This window comes from Quercus lobata, chromosome 10, assembly GCF_001633185.2.
Source record: "Quercus lobata isolate SW786 chromosome 10, ValleyOak3.0 Primary Assembly, whole genome shotgun sequence".
Taxonomy (NCBI): domain Eukaryota; kingdom Viridiplantae; phylum Streptophyta; class Magnoliopsida; order Fagales; family Fagaceae; genus Quercus; species Quercus lobata.
In genome coordinates, this window is record NC_044913.1 from 57,869,575 (window position 1) to 57,890,059 (window position 20,485).

Here is a 20,485-nt window from a genome sequence, read left to right on the forward strand (position 1 = left end):
GCTCACATGTATATAAAAATAAATTGAAAAATAAAAAGCGAGTTCAACTAGTGATGTTAGATATTACCCCCTAAAAAAAAAAAAAAATTAGGCTAGCTCATGAAATGGTGGGAATTGAACAAACCAAAAAAATTCTGTAACTTTTACTCACAATCATTTTATATATAGAAAATAGATAAGATCGCATGAATAAAAAGTGGTACTACTATTTAGGACAAAATTGTATTTTTTTGGAAATGTTATGAGATTTTGGTCCCTTAAATAAAACATTTAAAGTTTTAAACCCAAATAACAACAATCAAATTTAGAAAAATCAGCCCGAATAATAACAACAAAAGTTGAGTAACGCCCATTTTGCAGGTCTTAAAAAATGCTTTTAAAAGAAAAAATCCCTAAACTCATTTAGGTACCAATCAAATAGAGTCATAAGAGAGTATTGCATTTGCATCCTTCTTTCCCTATCGACTATTGAGAATAATTTGGACATCCTTCTTTCCCTATCGACTATTGAGAATAATTTGGAAATTGACCAAAGAGAAGTTCCCAAGAAGAATGAAAATTTAAAGACATAGTAGGTAGTCTGTTTATGAGGAACTTATAAGTTGCAAAAGCATAAGGCCAGAGATTTTAGAGGAACTTTGGATTCAGACAAAAGAGTTAAAGTTGTTTCCACAATATGTCTATGCTTTCACTCAGCCACCCCATTTTGTTGAGCTGTGCATAACAATGCCATACACTCTTTTTCCTATTAATATGGGATTTGTACTCTAATTAAGAATTATTGCACTTTTTTATTGACTTGTTTAGATAGAGGTATTAAAATGAGAAGGATTTGGATTTCAATTTTTTGTTTAAATGACTTAAATAGAGTATGAAATGACAAAAAAAAAAATTAATATTGACAACATTTATAAATGATTATAGTTTTAGTAATATCTATATTCCAAGTTAATTTACATTTCAATACAACCAAACAAGTCACAATTTTTCAATTGTATGAAAAGTTATCATACTAGGTTTCAATTAACTCAATTAGTAAAATCTTTTGTAGAATAGACTTCATTCTTTCATATCTAAAAAAAGAATTAAAAAAAAAAAAAAAATCAATGTAAGTTCAGGTTAACCTATGGGCCCACTCTGTCTCTCTTTCTTCACCTAAATATTAAAAATAATTATTTCTTGGGGAAAATATTACTAATAATTTAATCAATTAATTAGTAACTAGAAAATTGATTAATGCTTGCTTCATTTCCCTCATGGCAGCTCAAGTTGTGTTATCCCTGCTATGGTTGCCTTGAATGTTGTCTGTTATTAGAGCATTGGCATAAAGCGTGCCAAATGCCAAATTTTGGCATTTGGCACACCAAACACCAAAAACCATGCCTCATGAGGTGTGTCAAATGCCAAATTTATTTGGCATTTGTGTTTATAATTCTTTGAAGTTTTACTATTGAATTAAGCGAAGTTTCTCTTATACAAAGACTTCTTGTATGACAGTGACATAGACAGGTAAGTGAATTATGTGCTTGCAGCAATTTTTGGCCACCTTGATGAGCATCTACATTTGACTTCTTTGAATTATGCCTTTATCAATTCTGTATGAAAAGGCCTAGGTTATAATAATGAGCATTGTCATTATTCTGGAAAAAATAAAAGCACCACAATATCTAGGGACTAGGAAACCAAGTAAGAACCAGTATCTCTGACTCAAGTAACTACAACAATAGAGATGCTTTTTTTTTTTTTTTTTTGCAAAATTGTAGCCTGGCATTCATAAGTACTATTTAGTCTTTAAGAGACCTAATGTTTTTGAAAGAAAAGCACCAAGGGGGAAAGATACAGCATCATTTTAGTATACATATGAAAGTTCATCGCAGCAATTGCAAATATTCCAGGACTAACATATTCGTGAACTGTACAGAATAATCTATACACTAAAAATCTAGCTTTGCTAATACACCCTCCAAGTTCTGGAACAATAAGAGTGGACAAGATTGCTTCAGATGAGGGACTCCCTTAGTAATTAGGTCCAGCCAGAATGGTCCCATCTGATTGTATTGACATACGAATCACCATTTGAACCTCCAGAAATACATTCTGTTGACAGCAGATAGTCTTCCTTTTCTGCAGAATTGGTTCGTAGATAGAACAAAACAGCCACCTTCTTGGGCAATGTGGATCATTGTAGCTTGCCATATCTCCCTTGATTTGGCTGTAGGTTGAAAATAAATTTAAATGCCAACATATGGCAGCATAAGAATTAAACAAAAGACTGAAGAACAATGGTTTGTAAGGAAATTACTGGATATAAAGGGAATGCTGAACAATAACCCAGTTTAGACCTTACAAAAACACCTAATTGTGACAATGGTGATGAATCATGATAAATTATTCTATAGATATAGCAAATTATTTTACAGATAACAACACAAAAACACACAAGATTTCTTTGTAATCTAGAATGACAAAAGAAAAGACATTAAAATAACACTCACTAGGAGTTCTTTTATTAGTAACTATGACGAGACTATAAGTAAAAATGACAAAAGGTATACCTTCACCATATAACAACAGTCCTTAGAGAAGACATTCTATTGTCACAGCAGATGAGGTCACCTATTATCAAAGATTGGAGTCTTATATACAGGCAGCAATGATTTCTCTACTGACCACCACACTACACATTCTGATGCAATTGGCATTAGCTTTTGATGTTTTGCACTAAAGAGAGAGTATCCAACTCTTTCAACTACTCCCGTCTAGAAGTGGACTTCAAATTTACCCATTTAAGTAAAAATCTGTCAACTTTTCAAACCAGCATAAACAAACATTCAACATGAATTCAGTCACAACAAGAATAGAATTACGTTTTCCAGTAGGTTATATGTGTCACAAGTTGAAGCACTACAGTGAGTGATAGTAAAGCTTAAAGCTGGACAGTATTGACTAGGCACAAATTTGTTCAACCTTGATTAGCAATTAGCTAATATCCCTAATTCTTTTCTGGGTAGACTGCAAAACTAATTTATGTAAGCATTTTAGATTTAACATTCATGCCTGTATGGTCTACCTTTTTCCCTAAATTTGTGATGCCTCCCTCAATTTTTTCAAATCAGTTAGCAAATTCTCACAAAATAATCATTATCCTATGGCAAGAAAACTACTTATCTTATTTCAACTTATCACTGACAATGAGGCTTTAATTGTAGGGAATACAATTCAAATTGGATAAAAGCCCAGCTATGATAATTTAGATTTTTAGTCATAGACAATTTCATTGATAGAAGTTTTCAGTAATATTTCTAAGTAATACACATACTGTATTCATCAAAAAATTACAAACAAAATTCGGCTTATAGAGACTTATGTCCATTGCCTTATCTGCAATCTGTAGGCTATTACCCTCCATACGGTGGTATGAAGTGGTGCACTCAAACAGGTTGGCCTCTTAGTTAAGACAACAAGACTGACAATAAGTGAAGACTGTCAGAGAAATTTGAAAATCCATTAATTGAAGCTTACTATTACGTGCTCTTTGCAGAGATTTGTAGCCGTGATTATCTGTGAAATGATTTTAACAATCAATTGAGTGTGCAATATGGAAAGTCACCAAATGTATATCTTAGAGCATAACTTGATCACGGAGAAAAAACATGCATCAAATTTGAGTTTCAAGTTGCTTTTCTTAATTGGGCTCTTCAATTTCTTGCAGACGTCTGAAAACCGAATATCATAGTTTATGCCATTGATTAGTACTAAAGTTTGAACATTCAAAACAAGATATATATGATGATAATCAGTATGTAAGGCTAATCCTAGATGTGTACCTCATAATCTAGAAAACTGCTAAAGTCACTGCTATAAAGACTTTAAGTTAGGAAACCATAACATAGGATTTGAACAGCGGACGAATTGTCAGGAATCCTGCATATTCCAAAAAAGAAAGAGAGTAATTTCTGATATTTTTATATATAGGAGATAGAAGCGAACATGGTGAAAAGTATAAATGCTGGGAAAGCCTAGGGCCTAGGCCTTACTTGATGCATGGTTGAAGTGACACCAAATATACCCAATTGACACTTGCAGGTGCATTCAAGTTATGGTTCCAGCTGACCTACAACCAGAAGTCTTTTAGGAAAAAATAAAAAGAAAAAAAACTGAAGACAGTAAAATTAGCTTAGCTTGAGAATAAATGTAACTGCAATTATGAAGTAATCCAATGATGAGTAATACAGCTTACCCAACATTATAATTTGATCTCAAAAGAAAAAAGTTGTTAACCGTCTCGTTTAATTTGATTTGAATCTCAAGTTATACTTCCTTCTAGTGCACACTGTACAGCAAACCGGACTTTAAGGTCATCTACAAATCTATTTAAAATAGAATAAATAATTTGCCACCGAGTATTTCTCATTTTTAAAACTAACTTCAGATGAATTCATAACATTAATAAACTTTGGAGAAGCTTAAATATGACTAATGAAAGAGCCCTAATTAATCCAAAATTGGTTAGTGAAAACTTAACAGTGAGGACAATGTAGTAGTAACTAAAGAGCCCTAATCAATGCATTGTTGGTAGACCAGAATACACACACACAAATAATCTCAAGAAGTTTAGAATTGAATGTTCAACCAAAGTACTTGATTTTTGTTGTTGGATGGAAAATTCGAAGATCTAAGTATGCTATGCAGAAAAATATGCTACAGTATATGAGCACACAATTTTGAACAAGAATTATGGAAATAAAAATTAAGTGCATAAGCTAGTCCATTCAAAGTGATATTTAAACATAAGGACATTTGAGCAAAAATACCAATTTTAGATTCTCTGAGCTTAGCATAGGAATGAAAAGTTTATCTATATACTTGGAACATGGGCAATCTTGACCTATCAATGCTGAAGTACATAACCTCTAGTTGGGAAATGAAGGATTACCAGCATGGCAGCATCTGTTGGGGCACCACACCCTTGCTGGTAGATATCTCAGTTTCTTGGAACTGTTTATAGATATTTCATCAAATAAATAAAGGTTCTGCAACTATAGTGGAAAGTCATCCACTCTTGTTTACTCTTTTTGATTTCAAAATATCTTACTGGGGATTGTTGAAGTAGATGAGGCAACAACAACTAAGAATACAACAACTATTTTTTCTTTCTTATATGGATCCAGATTATTATAGAAAATTCAGATAACACCACAATGCAGGGTTTGTAACTGAAAATCAAAAACTAATAATGAGTACGCAATTCGGTATTAAGTGCATTTACTTCTGAAACCCTGAAAAGAATCTGACAAGGATATGGGAAGGTTTTGTTTTCCATTGACTGGTTATGACAATCTTTAGTAATGGAGAAAACTTAGATTTCACAATCTGTAATCCAGGAATAAATCCATGTATGTCATAGGGAACCATTCCTATGATTGTTGCATTGATTAGTTATTGCTGGAAGTATCTTATATTTTGGTACCCATTTTAATACTGTTAATTCTTGAATTTCTATTAATTACTCACTAGCATGATCATCCATCTTCTGAAAATTTTGTGAATTATACTATGGAAATGGGTATATACTGGGAAAGAAATAGCAGACCCTTCGGAATTTGGGTTTCAAAAATAGAGAAAAAGAGTAATCTATAAGAGAAGAGGAAGAGTAGGAGATAAACCTACCGCTTTGTTTCTGTATTATCGGAAAATGGGCAATCTTTTCTTGGGCCATTTTTTATTGACAGGAAAGGAGATACCAAAAAATCTGCAGTTCTTCTAATTTGGTGAGTCTTGAATATCAATCATTTGCAATGCTTGCAGAGAACTTTCTAATTATTCTCCTCTTTTGTGATAGAATGAGGAATAAATGAAAATTAAGGGAAATTGAAAAGAAGAACATAGAAATTTGATAGAAGAAAAGGAGGAGATCAGGTTTGGATGGACTTACCACATTATTTAAATACCTTAGCTCTTAAATATTTTGCAGCTGAAGAGAACAGAACAGAGCACTCCATATTTTTTTGGTTGATTCAATATGAGAAAACTTATGGCTGGGATCTGTCTTGGACCAATCTGCGCTGACGAATTCTAATATCAAAAATTCATGGGCGAAATTGATGTCAATTTAAAAGATCATGGACTAAATTGATACATAGCATAAAATCTAGGAGCCAAACATATAATTTACCATTGTATTTATCAAACCATTAAAAATTCTTCTATATTTTTTTATGGTAATTTGTTGATTTTTTTTTTTTTTTTTAAAATAAATACACACACAAAGGAGAGAAAAAATAATTTTAACACAAAGACACATCATAATTTCACTAAAAAACTATGGTTGTAATTTGTTGAAATTAATTCATCTAAATCGTTTTATGCTGAATTGTCTTGTTATATCATTTATTAATTGACTTTTGTGCATGCTTGTTAGTTTTGTATTGGTGTTCAATACTTGTGTGTATATTGTAGGAGTCGTATTTTTTTTTGAGAAAGAACTTGAGTATTTTTATTAATGTAAATGAGTTACATCCGAAAGTAAAACCGACACAATATGAGAAGGAACATCTTCCATCCATACTTGAAAATCTGGTATACCTATAGCATATCTCGCCAGATTATGAGCTACACTATTGCCGTTTCTCTTTACATGAGAATACAACACTCTTCGAAAATGATTTGAGTAAATTTTCACGTCCTCTACCAGCAAACCCAATGGGCATAGGTTCTGTTCTTGAGATTTCAAAGCTTGAATCAAATGTAATGCATCACCTTCGAGAATGACATTTTGGAACCCCAGCTCATGTGCAAATGACAAAGCTTTCCGGGCAGCCAACGCTTCTGTCACACCAGCCTCCTACACCTGAAAAATCCTCTCTGAACAAGAAGTCAATACAGCACCATAGTTATCCCTTATTACAAAACCAACACCAGAACTATTTGCATCATCAAAGACCGCTCCATCAAAGTTAACTTTCACAAAACCAGCCGGCGGTGCACTCCATCTATTTCCTCCATTTCCGTTACTCCTTACCTGTGTACCTGCTGCTTCTGTGTTGGTTTTACTATATTGATATGTAATGTAATTTTTTTTTTTTAAGAGTTGCAACATATGGTTTACTTTTGATAATAACTCTTTATTATCAGACCAAGATAACAATCAATTTTTTGTGTTTTGATGTGAATTTTCAACGTATAATATGTCATGTATTTTTTTTTTTTTTAATCAATTCTCATCTTACTAATTAGTTAATTATCCTCTCAAAAAAAAAGTTAATTAAAGTATTTTTAATATTTAGGTAAAAAATAGAGGGTTCATCTCATGTATATACTAGCTTCGTGTCATAATAATTAATTTCTCATGTTCACACGTGAGAAATTATGCTTGACAAATTTTCACCTCAATTATTACAAATTTTGACCACTTTCATCTCAATCAACGCGTTAACCTAGTTGAGAAGTGGAAATTAATGTTTAAAATGTTTAAAATCAGGAAGTGGACTAGCATGGTACCTTCACTGATCACTGATAACTTCTTCAATATTGACTGACATGGTCAATTCATGATTAAAATAAGGAAGTGGAAATTTTTTGTTTATAGGCTACTATGCCTTCAATAAAAACAATTAATTTTCAAAAAACATACCAAAAGATGTCTTTCATTCCCCAAAAAAAAAATCCTTTTCTATTTAAAAAGTCACTTTCTATTAAACAAACATAACCCAAGTTTATTTAAGAGAAAAAAACTCCTAATTTTCAAAGAATGTTCTATTATGATACCATATTGACAATTGACAATTTTAAGTTGATAGAGATCATACAATTTATTTAATTAGTTTTTTTTTTTGAGAGAAATTTATTTAGTTGGTTGAATAATCATTGTTCATATCAAATAATAAAACTTTTTCTAAAGACTCTCTTAATAGTCATCTGTGGTTACTCAGGACATACTTATAGCCTTTTTGGCTTTGTGCAACTTTCCTTTGTACCCTTACTCCTTCGGCTCACACTTATATGGCCTAAGGGGGAGGGAGATTTCTTCGATGTGGGACACAAAGGAAAGTTGCACAAAGCCAAAAAGGCTATAAATATGTCCTGAGTACTCGTAATAACTGATGGTACCCTTACTCCTTCGGCTCATGCTTATAAGGCCTAAGGGGGAGCGAGATTTCTTCGATGTGGGACACAAAGGAAAGTTGCAAAAAGCCAAAAAGGCTATAAGTATGTCCTGAGTACCCACATCATCAATTTTGAATTTTTTAATGAAGACAAAGAATTCTTTCCAATAATATGGCTATTCTACTTTCTAAGCATTAGTATTGGTAGTGCTAAAAAGCTATATTGTTATTTTTAGCACCATCAAAAACAAATTTATGGCTACATTGGTGGAGCCAAAGTCAAATAATTTGGCTCCACAACTACCGTGCACAGCTCATAGGTAAAAAAAAATATATATATTATTAAATTGTGTACACTACTTTATATTAAATATATTACTTTATTCATGTATTCACACTGCTTTGTAGTGAATATATTATTTTATTATAGTCGATATATTATTTTATTGTGTTATTTATATTATTTTATTGTATTGAAAAATAAAATAAAACTACTGATATTGGGTGTTTTGTAAGGTGAGAAGGTAAAATAGATAAAGTAGTTTTTTGTGGAGTCATATTGCTAAATTTATGGCTCCACCAATGTGGATGTCTTAGTAAGAAACCATTTGCAAATATGGGTTCAATCATTATTATTATTATTTTCTTAAAACACAAATACAGTACCTAGATTATTACATTAGGTATAGGGTTTCTCTCTAAACCCTAATAGTCAGTAGAAAAGGTGCCTACTCTAGAGTTGGGCTGTTTTCCTTCATTTGTTTAGTTGCATTGACAACGAGTGATAGGAGTGGAATTTTGAGGGCGTCAATGGAAGGTATCACTGCTTTGTGGGAGAAGTTCTCCCTTACGGAATCTGAAGGTGACAAGTATGAAGTGATTGAAGAAAAGGAGGTGGGGAAATTCTTTTTGGCTGCAAAGTTCTTTACAAAACAAACTTTAAATATGGAGGCTATAGCGAGAACTTTCAAGATTGTATGGAAGACTAGGAAAAGCTTTGAAGTGAGAGACATGGGTAATCATTTAGTTCTCTTCACTTTCGAAGATGAGACCGATGTGGTTAAGGTTTTATAGGGTGAACCTCGGCCTTTTGATAAATATCTCGTCGGCCTTCGAGCGATGGAGAAAAGTGAATCCATCAGCTCTCTTATGTTTGATCGCCCGAGCTTTTGGGTTCAAATTCATGACCTATCGGTGGGAAGTATGTCACGCGGGATAGCTAAGGATATCGGATCAGTGGTAGGCACCATTAAGGAGATGGAGTCTGATGAAGATAGTCAGGGAGGTTTTAACTTCATGCGGTTAAGGATCAACATTAATATCCTTCAACCACTATGTAGAGGAAGGAAGATATCTCTGGCCGGGGGAAAAGATGGTTGGGTAAGGTTTAAATATGAAAGGCTTCCTAATATTGGTTATTGGTGTGGAAGGCTTACCCACAGTGACAGGGAGTGTTCTCTATGGATTAGAAGCAGAGGTAAGCTTAAAGAAGGAGACCAGCAGTTCGATTCTTGGATACGGGCGACCACACCTAACCCTTTTCGCAAGACGGTGATTTGGGTGGAGGGTTATCATGTTGAGGAGACCGGAATTGGAAGAGGGGAAGGAGTAGAGGAGGAGTTAACTAATAGGGAGAAGGATAAGGAAATGGAGTTGGAGAAGGGTCCCATACCAAAGCTTATCACAGTGGTTCACCGGCAACAACCACACCACGACGGTCTGACAGAGAGGAGAGTTGACCCGGGGCAAATTCCTATGGTAAATGCTCCAATCTAGGATAGCATTAATGCATCCTCTTTAATTTCGAAAATTCTCTCCATGAATGCAGTAATGGATAGGGAGCGGGGAATCATCAATTATGGGGAAATATTTTAGGCGCAATTAGAGGACATTGATGCAGATTTGAACAAATTTGATGACGTGGCTAATGAAGGGTCGAAAAGTATTTCAAATAGGGGCTTGGGTCAGTACAACACTTCTCAAGTGGGCCTTGTTTTATGTTCTGATGGCCCATCCATTCAAGCAGGTCCTCAGGTAAGTCACGAACATAAACAAGTCCAGCTTGAGACCCAAAATGCCATTGTGGATCAATCAAATCGGGTGAAGCCACTAGATGACCCAAACGAAAAAAAATCCTACGGGACTTTAAAGAGAAGAGCTGAGGAAGCTTTTGAGAATGAGGCAAAGAGTGGCGGGAGGAAGAAGAAGTATGATGTGTGTAATACAAAAAGATCAGCGGAGGTTGGAGACCAGCCCCGCCGGGATCAATGAGTTCGTTAGCCTGGAATTGCCGGGGGCTTGGGAACCGCTGAGCAGTTCAAGAGCTTGTCGACATCGTACAAGCACAAGGTCCCAAGGTTGTCTTCTTATCTGAAACGTGGCTAAATCTGGAACAGATGAAGAAGAACAAATATGAGTTAGAGTTTGATGGTTTGTTTGTTGTTTCTAGTAAAGATAGGGGAGGCGGTTTGGCATTGTTGTGGAGATCAGAGATTTCAATTTGGGTGGATAGTTTCTCAAACTATCACATAGATGTGATTGTCAATGGGGGTAAAGAGGAGGCATGGAGGTTGACCGGGTTCTATGGTGAGCCCGAAACTAGTCGAAGATGTGAAGGTTGGAGTATGTTAAGGATGCTCAGTTCAAAGCCGAGCTTGCTGTGGTGCTGCATCAGTGACTTCAACGAGTTGCTTCAGGATGGGAAGAAGAAAGGAGGTGCTTCACGATCTCATAACTTGATGTAGGCCTTTTTTTGAGGCTACGGATGCTTGTGAATTTGTGGATTTAGGTTTCTTGGGTCCAGCGTTCACCTGGCATGGTAAGAGGGGAGGGGAATGGATTTGGGAGCGGCTGGATCGGGGCTTAGCTAACTATGATTGGCTAGCCAAATTCCCTACAGGCAGAGTAAAACACTTATCTTGCTTCACTTCTGATCATCGCCCAATTTTGTTAAGCCTTGATGCTGACGGAGGAAGGCAGCAGTGGAGCTGAAAGCACTTCAGGTTCGAATCAATTTGGCTTACTGATCCGAAGTGTGGCCATACAGTGGCTCGATCGTGGGCTTCAAACCATGATGGTTCGCTAATGTATCAAACTGTAAGGAAAATAAAAGAAGTGCAAAAAGAGCCCAAAGAAGTGGAGTATATCCCATTTCGGGAATGTGAAAAAGGAGATAAAAACTACAAAGGATTTTCTATGGAAAGCAGAGGAAGATGTGCTGACTGGGGGTAATCCTCAAGAGGTGGTGCGGCTGAAAGCAGAGTTGAATCTTTTACTGGATCGTGAGGAACAAATGTGGCGGCAGAGAGCACATGTAAAATGGATTCAAAGTGGTGATCGAAATTCGAAGTTCTTCCATGGTTCAGCAACACAACAGAAAAGGGGAAATTTTATCAAGGGATTGAAGGATGAGTCCGGGATTTGGCAGGGAGATGAGGAAGTTGTCTCCAGGTTGTTAACAGAGTATTGTACTCAGTTGTTCACCTCTTCAAACCCATAGCATTTAGACCGTGTGCTACATGGGGTTAAATCAATGTTGTCAGAGGAGATGAATGAGAAGCTAGTCAAGACTTACATAGCAAAGGAGGTGGAAATTGCAATAAAGGATATGGCCCCCCTAAAAGCTCTTGGACCACATGGGATGCCACCGCTTTTCTTCCAAACATATTGGTCAGACATAGGTATGGATATTACTCAGGCAGTCTTATCTAGTTTAAATTCTGGTTCTATTCTGAAAAGCATCAATCACACCTTTATTACTTTAATTCCCAAGGTTAAAAATCCTGAGAAAGTAACAGATTTTCGACCCATAAGTTTGTGTAATGTGATTTACAAGATTATTAGTAAGGTGATAGCAAATTGGCTTAAACCTTTACTAAACAATATTATTTCGGAAACACAAAGTGCTTTCATTGCTAATAGGATGATTACAGATAATGTGCTGATAGTCTTTGGATCTTTACACCACATGACAACAAGTTGCCTTGGGAAAAAGAGTTTTATGGCCCTTAAGCTCGACATGAGTAAAGCATACGATCGAGTGGAGTGGGCTTTTCTGGAGAAGATCATGACCAAAATGGGTTTCACAGCTTCCTGGATTTCGCTGATCATGGAATGTGTCACTTTAGTTTCCTACTCCATCCTAGTAAATGGTGAGCCGAAGGGTATGATCCACCCAATGAGGGGCATTAGACAAGGGGATCCTCTTTCCCCCTTCCTATTTCTTTTTTGTGCTGAGGCCTAAATGCCATTCTTGAACAAGCAGCAAATGCAGGGGAGATTCACGGATTTTCCATTTGTAGACGAGGTCCAAAGCTCACACATCTCTTCTTTGCAGACGACTGCTTATTATTCTGCAGATCCATTCTAGAAGAATGTGAGAAAATTAAGGAGTTGCTGACTGCATATGAGGTGGCTTCGGTTCAAATGATCAATAAGGATAAAACTACCTTATTTTTCAGCCACAACACAGATGACTTAGCACAGGTTGCCATTCAACAAGCCCTTGGAGTGCCAGTAATTCAACATTATGAGAAGTACCTAGGACTTCCCTCCTTTGTTGGGAGGAATAAGAAAGCATGCTTCACAGACATTAAGCAACGTATTTGGAAATGAATGCAAGGCTGGAAAGAAAGACTCTTATCCCAAGTTGGCAAGGAGATAATGATCAAAACAGTCATTCAATCGATATCGACCTATTCCATGAATGTTTTCAAGCTCCCAAGATTTTTATGCAAGGATATTGAGGCCATGATCCGAAAATTTTGGTGGGGCCAAGGTGATGCTAGGAAAATCCATTGGGTGAAATGGAGTACCCTTTGCACTTCAAAATTAGTCGGAGGAATGGGGTTTAGAGACTTGCAATTGTCCAATAATGCCCTTTTGGCTAAGCAGGTTTGGAGACTGTTTCACCATAAGGATTCTTTAGCTTACAGAGTGTTTCAAGCTAAATTTTTTCCGGGTGGGAACATTTTTGATGTGGTCATTCCATCTAGGTGCTCATATGCTTGGCGTAGTATCCTCCAAGCCAGAGATGTCATTTTGAAAGGTGCTGTATGGCGGGTTGGGGATGGAAGATCTATCAATATTTGGGAGCAAAGGTGGGTGCCAAATCTGAGTACTAGCAAGGTTGTCTCACCGAGAAGCAATTCGCATGTAACCTGGGTTAGTGAACTCTTTCTGCCAAACTCTAAATCTTGGAATGTGGAGCTGCTGAATAATACCTTTTATCCTTGGGAAGCTGAGGAAATTAGTAGGATTCATGTTAGTCCATATTGCCAAACCAACACTTATGTCTGGCCTCTCACCTCAAATGGGGATTACTCTGTCAAAAGTGCTTATAAAATGCTGGTTTTGGAGGTTACGGCGAGTGTTCAAGCCTCTTCCTCAACAGACAACTCGGCAAAGGTTTGGAAAGGTGTATGGTGAATCCGGACTCCAAACAAGATAAGACACTTCATGTGGAGGGCAGTCAAAGACTCTGCTCACTAAAGAAAACCTGCACAAGCGCCAGATCCCCTTGGATGAATCTTGTTCTCTCTGTGAGGAGTTTCAGGAGACTAATCTGCATGCACTGTGGTTATGTGATCATGCAAAATCAGTGTGGAAATCTGAGGTTGGTTTCTCTGTGTACTATAAGAAGCAATACAGATGCTTTGTCGACCTGTTTGAAGCGGTGCTTGAGAGAGGTTCAGTCTTTCATGTGGCTTGGTTTTCAATGGTGGCTTGAAGCTTATGGTAGAGAAGGAATAGATTGAGGGAAAAACAACCTACTTGGCCTCTTCATGAAATTTGTAAGTGAGCAAAGGATTTAGTGTTGGAGTTTTTTGAGATCCATGAACCCCAGCCACCTCCTAGACGATCGGATCTAGTGTGGTGGTGCCCTCCGCAGGCTGGTTTCTTCAAAGCAAATTTTGATGCTACAGTTTTTGATGGTTCTGGATCGGCAGGTATTGGGGTGGCAATCCGTGATCAATCGGGACATATTATTGTAGCACTAAGCCAGAAGATTAGACTACCTCACTCGGTGGACCTTGCAGAAGCTTTGGCGTGCAGTCGTGCAGTCCTGTTTGCCCAAGAGTTAAGCCTCTTCCAGGTAGAATTTGAAGGTGACAGCTTGCGGATTATCCAGGCCATCAATAATCCGGGTGCAAATTTGACTCTTTTTGGCCATGTAATTGAGGAAATTCGGTGCCTTTGTTCTAATTTACATAGATCAGTATTTAAGCATGTACAGAGGGGGGGTAATAAGCTTGCCCACGCCCTCACTAGAAGAGCGGTTATAACTGCTGATTTTGATGTGTGGGTGGAAGAACTACCCAGTGACTTGGTTGATGTATTCCAGTCGGGCTTTTCTCTTAGTTAAATAAAACTTTCTTACCTTTTCCTCAATAAAAAAAAAAAAAAGTATTTCAATTAAATTCAAAGACTTTGTAACATTGACCAATAGTATAAGAATAGTGTTTTTTTCCAATAATAATTAAATTTAAAACTCAAAAAAAAAAAATTAAATTCAAAACTACCCATTTGAATTCAATTAAGAAACCTAATAAATTACACATAAACTACTATAATTAAGGTTTACCTTTTTTAAAAAGAATTTTTATAAGAAAGTGGGGTCAGAGACTTTTCAAGACTACCTTGCTCCCTATCAATAAAACTTCCCAAAAATCTAATTTAACAAATAGTGTGATAAACAAAATTTTTACTCACAAATGGTGTCCCATAAGCATTTAATCCTTGGCTGTTTAGCTTCCTTAAAAAAAAAGGTGGGTTTCAACTAGTTCAACTAATAAAGTCTCTGATGGTTGAATAAAAGATCTGAGATTCAACCCCCACCTACACCAAAAACTGATTGGTGTCTTGGTCTGATATGATAAAGAACTATCATCAGGAGTGGACATCATAGGTTGAAACTCTCTCTCTCAAAAAAAAAAAAAAAAAAAACTTCCTTAAAAATGGCTTCCCTAAAAGGAAAACCAATATTTAAATATTCTAAAATTAAGGTTTGTTGATTTTAATGGAGGTAAAAGCAAAGCTGTGTTATTTTGTTACATAGCAGTTATTTTCTTATTCTTTATGAGTTCCTTCTTTTACATATGACATCAATAAGGATCCATTGGTCTCACAAGTGTTCCAAGCTCTCTTGTCAAACTTTGCATGGATCCAAATTGATGTGGAATCATCCTTTTTTCCCTTCAATTCACTGCTCCTCATTCTTTTCCCTTGGCTAGTCACCCTTCTTTTAGTGAGCTTGGTTCACATAGTAGAGGGAGACTTGGAATTGAACTTGATACTTGTCTTATTCACAAGCTTTGATTAAGTCTCAGTTTTAACTAGTTAATGGCTGCAAATAGCCTTACTGTTCTGAAATTGAAGTTTTGGTGGGAGCTATGTCTCTTCTGCTCACATGCTAGCAGCTTTGGGGCAGACTAGATTGCTTCTCTTCATGCCTTTTGGACCAGCCACATAACTATACTTATTTGTGTCCAAAAATTTGCCATAAATAACGAGGTTCAATCCTTTTTTTTTTTTTGTGTGTGTTTGATGAGAACAATCTGAAAATTTTTATAATATTTTGTTGGTTAGATAACATATGGACCTCCAAAAATTCAAAAGTGAAAATAGGGTGAATCACAAGGCCAAATGAAACAAAGCTCTCGTAGATAACTCCAGATTTTTCCAAACGTTGGTATGGCGGTGGAGAATTTTCTTTCCGATTTTGTGTTAGGAATTACCCTAAAATGGGGTGAGGGTACCTCATCATACGTATCACAGAAGGCATAACGTTTCTGCCGGCTAAGGTGATTTGTACATCAGAATGAACTGCAAATCCATCCATAACCTTTTTATTAGTCTAATCATTGTGGCCAAGAGTTAAAAAGCCAATGTCTAACAGGAAACACAATTTTATAGTGAAACAACATCTTGAAAATGATCACAAGTACAAAACAAAGCATTCCTGATAAATGTTATTTATATACAATGAGCTACAATGACAAATTTCTCAATATCAAGAAAAGGGATAGACACTGTAAAAGCTTTTGATCATGACCCATATACTTGGCCTGTAATCTTGAGAGTCCCAGTTTTGTCTTTCTAAGGGCAAGTTCTAGTTCTGACTTCTGAGTGAGTTTCAATGATGGTTGATGATGCCAAAGAAAGTATGAGACATAGAAAGACATGGTTGGAGAGGCTATATTGTTAGATGTGCTTGTGCAACACTGAGTAGAACTTGTGTATGCTATTTTTAGTTAGTGTTCTGTATAATCAATCTTAGAATTGCTCCAACTCATTCACAAGAATCAGAACTTACCCTTTTGTCAGAAGTTCTAACAAGCTAGCATGGTCATGTATATATCCAGCCACTCAGGTGGATCAAATGAAGTAAGGATATGCCTTATACCACACTGTTGTGCATCTTGCTTTCCCCCCCCCCCCCCCCCCTAAAAGATGAATGAATGTGAAGTCATCAGAATCTATCAACATAGTGAATCTTCAAACTATTGCACGTCAGTGTTATTTATAACTGATTTAATTATTAGAAATTTAAAGTCATATTTTTTAGTAATACAGTTAATGTTTAAACCAAATGTTACTAATTGAATAACAACAAATATAAGTCAAGTTACCAAGATATATGTCCAACACCTTATCTACTAACTGTAGGGAATTATCCTCCGAACCTTACTATGAACTGGGGCACCCAAACAAGTTGGCCTCTTAGTTAAGACAACAAGGCTGATGAGAAGAGAATACTACAATAGAAGACACATGGGAAATCCATTAATTGATGCCAGTAGTATTAAATGCTCTGGTAGAGACATGTAGAAGAGATTATCAATGAAATGAAATCAATGTGTATAAAATGGATAATCTTCATACGTATACCTCGGTGTACAGTTAAGTGTTGAAGTCATTGGAAAAAAGGGGTTTATGAGGCCATGATAACAACATAAGATTAGGTGGATGAACTGTTAGGAATTCTGTTTAGTAGAAAAGATCCGTGGTTTAGTATATAGATAGGTGATGGAAGTAACTATGGTGTAAAAGCTAGAAAACCTTTGCCTCACCTGACATATTTTTGGTTGTCAACAACTTATGCCAACTTCAATACTTAGAGAGAAATGCGGCAAAAGGAAGGAAAATTCATGGGCCAGTCCCATCATCTCCACCTTGTAGGAGCTAGGAGATCATCCCAAGACACCTTTGGCATCTAGGGGTAGTAGACCGACCAAAGAACCCTGTTCAATTAGTGGAACACATTAGCTATCCCTTCTAAGGTTGTTTAGTGAGGGCTAGAGAAGGGAAATCATTCATTCTTCAAACCAGCATTTTTAAGAACAACTATTGATTTTTAGGTATAAAAATAAACAATATACAAAAGAAAGAAAACTCAGAAACAACAATATGGCTAACCAAAACCCTTAACTTGATCTGAGGTAAAAAAAAAAAATGCATCAAAATCGAACATCAAGTTGCTCTTCTTTATTGGGCTCTTTATCTTCTGGCTCAGGTCTAAAGACATCATAGTTTACCATTAATTATTTCTAAAGCTTGATCATTCAAATCAAGATATATACGATGATAATCTGTATGTAAAATGGTTAATCCATCAAGTAAGTGTGATTTATATATGTGTTGAAGTCACCAATATGTCCAATTTATTATCACAAAATTTTCAAGATAAAAATAAACAAAAAAGAAGGAGAAAGAAAACTCAAAATAGTTAGTTATATGGCTTACCAAAATCCATAACTTGAACTTAGAAGAAAATGCATCAAAACAAGTGGTTCTTCTTTATTGAGCTCTTCAATTTCTTATAGAAGTCTAAAGACCGAATTTCATTGTTTGTGAAAGCTCGAAAATGTGTGAAAACACAAGAGTTGTTTAGACCCCCAAAATAAAGTTACGGCTCGATGGATTTTACTCTAACTTAAACTAAATGTGGAATAGAGTAAATGCGAGCGGATAAACAGATAAACTACTCTAACTCATAATCATTAAAACACAGCAGTAAAATGAAAGGTAAAAGAGTAGGGAAGAAGAATGCAAACACAAGATAACACGTCAATATATTATCGAAGCGGAAACTGAAGAACTTGGCGAAAAACCTCTCCACCGCCTTCCAAGCGGTAATCGATCCACTAGATAATCAGTTAGGATACACAAATAGCAAAAGACTCTCCAAGCCTAGTCTACCCAATGCACCTAAGCCCTCCAAACTCCTACTCCAACAAGGCTTCTCAGAACCGTGTCTTGTCTAGCTCTCCGGATCCCACAATACGCCTGATTGCATCTGCCAAAGCTTGGCTTCTTCTAATGCTTCCTAGCAGAACCAAAACCTCACTTGACACTCTGAAAGGGTGTGGTAAGTGTTTGGGTTATCAACCTCTCAATTGTATGGAAATGGAGAGGTAGGAGTTCAGGAAAATTCATAATGAATTGTGTAGAGAATTGGGGGTATAACAATCTCTAACTCTCAAGGTTTGTGGCTAGGGTTTTCTCTCAAAAGCACTCCTCAACATATGTAGGTAATAGGGGTATATATATTGTGAGTACAAAAAGTGTGTATCAGATATAACAGTTTAGCAAAACAAAATGTTTTGCGGGTATCTAGCAGGAAGGCCTTACTCATGAGACACTCACAAAAACTAGCTGTCTCCATCCTGTCCTAATTCTTCGCATTCCAGTCATGTGCAAGGCAAATGCTTCACTTCGAAGGAAGCTTACTCGCGAGCTACCCGCGAAAAGAGCTTTAGTCTTCAATTGCCTTGAGTCTTCACATACTCTCTCTCTCACACACAACCCTTAAAAATAAATTCCACATGAAATACATGGTACATAAGATTGAATAAAATTATAATCAAATTTGACACGAAATTAAAGTCAACAAAAACTAGTTGTAAATTACAACTTTACAGTTTGTGTCAGTGAATACTATAGTTTGAACATTCAAATCGAGATATATATGATGATAATCAGTATGTAAAGCTAAACACAAATGTGTACCCCATTATCTGGAAAAGTGTTGAAGTCACTACTACAAAGACTTTTAAGTTAGGAAACAATAACATAAGATTTGAAAAGTGGATGAATTATCAAGATTCCTGTATATTCAAGAAAGAAAAGAGTTATTTTTTATTTTATATATATAGGAGATGGAAGCAACCATGGTGTAAAATGTAAATGCTGGGAAAGCCTAGGCTTACTTGATGCATTGTGAATGGTGATACGTACAGTTAATCAACACTTGCAGATACATTCAAGTTATGGTTCCAGTTGATCTACATAGAAAATTTCAAGTAAAAAAAATTGAAAAAGAAAGAAAACTCAAGAAAATAAAATTAGTGTAGCTTAATAATAACTGCAATCTTGAAGTAATCCAATGATAAGTAATACATCTTACCCAACATTATAATTTGATCTCAAAAGAAAAAAGATGTTAACCTCTCATTCAATTTGATTCGAATCCGAAGTTGTTCTTATAGTGTACTATATAGTAAACTGGACTTGAAGTTCATCAACAAATCTAAGTAAAACAAAATATATAATTTGTCACCGATGATTTCTCAAGTTCAAAACTAACTTTATATGCATTCAGAACATGAAAAATCTTTGGTGAAGCTTGAAATTTGAATAACTAAAGAGCCCTAATCAATACATTGTTGTTAGACCAGAATAAACACACGCAGACAAATAATCTCAAGAAGTTTCAAACAAAATACTTCATTTTTTTTTTTTTTTTTTTTTTTTTTTTTTTTTTTTTGTTTTTGTAGGGAGTAAAATTTGAAGATATAAGTATGCTATGCAGCAAAATATGTTACACTATATGAGCACACTACTAACACGAGTTTGAAACAAAAATTCCAAGGATATTATTAAAAAGTGTTAGGATATATGTGATTTAGTTGTTAGGAACATATGTTACTATTTTATGTAATTGGCTAATCCTTTGAAAAAACACACTTTCCTTGTATTTGGGTAGATCTAGGATGTGTTTAATACTTCAAGAAACTTTGTTTCAAAATCAAATGTTAAAGCCATGCAAGTTTGTCTAAGATTCAAGCTGAAAAAGTGTCTATTATTAAAGCTTGATAGCTAGCATCTATCGAACTTGAAGAGCTATTCCAGCCTCGTGGCTCGACAGCAGCTCGACAGGTAGCTATCTGTCGAGGTTTAAGAAAAACAGATTTTTCTATTTTGTTTTCTTCCAATCCATGATTATGTGTTTGAGCTTTCTTTTCTCACAACCCTAGACATATAAAATGATTATTTTAAGGGTAGTTAAAGGTGACACAAGTTGCACAAGTGTTGAGCAAAGTTTGTTCAAGCAAATAGTGATCGCAAACACGGTTTTGCCCTAGTTTATCTTTCTTGTG

General features: G+C 35.7%; 1 protein-coding gene and 1 long non-coding RNA gene across 10 annotated transcripts; one reads left to right on the forward strand and one right to left on the reverse strand.

Annotated features, from left to right (window-relative positions):
• Positions 1–1,825: 1,825 nt before the first annotated feature.
• LOC115962663 lies at positions 1,826–6,029 on the reverse strand. Of its 9 annotated transcripts, XR_004085546.1 has the most exons (7): positions 5,936–6,024; positions 5,671–5,830; positions 4,937–4,998; positions 4,241–4,370; positions 4,038–4,114; positions 3,828–3,924; positions 3,084–3,716 (listed from the first exon to the last, which is right to left on the reverse strand). It is a non-coding gene; the product is annotated as an uncharacterized LOC115962663 (long non-coding RNA). The 9 variants fall into 9 exon arrangements; XR_004085545.1 differs by having other exon boundaries at positions 4,241–4,998; positions 5,936–6,029; XR_004085548.1 differs by lacking the exon at positions 4,937–4,998 and having other exon boundaries at positions 5,936–6,022.
• Positions 6,030–12,947: 6,918 nt separating this feature from the next.
• Positions 12,948–14,469, forward strand: LOC115965064. Its single transcript, XM_031084268.1, has 2 exons — positions 12,948–13,511; positions 13,951–14,469. Exons 1-2 carry the CDS (start codon positions 12,948–12,950, stop codon positions 14,467–14,469), a joined length of 1,083 nt encoding a protein of 360 aa, XP_030940128.1.
• The last annotated feature ends 6,016 nt before the right edge of the window (positions 14,470–20,485 follow it).

Excerpts from the sequence above, each read along its gene's own strand:
- LOC115965064 (XM_031084268.1), top strand. The coding sequence starts at position 12,948 with ATGGGGTTTAGAGACTTGCAATTGTCCAATAATGCCCTTTTGGCTAAG. Across the intron at positions 13,512-13,950 it reads CAACAGACAACTCGGCAAAG|CCACCTCCTAGACGATCGGA; the intron begins GTTTGGAAAGGT and ends CATGAACCCCAG.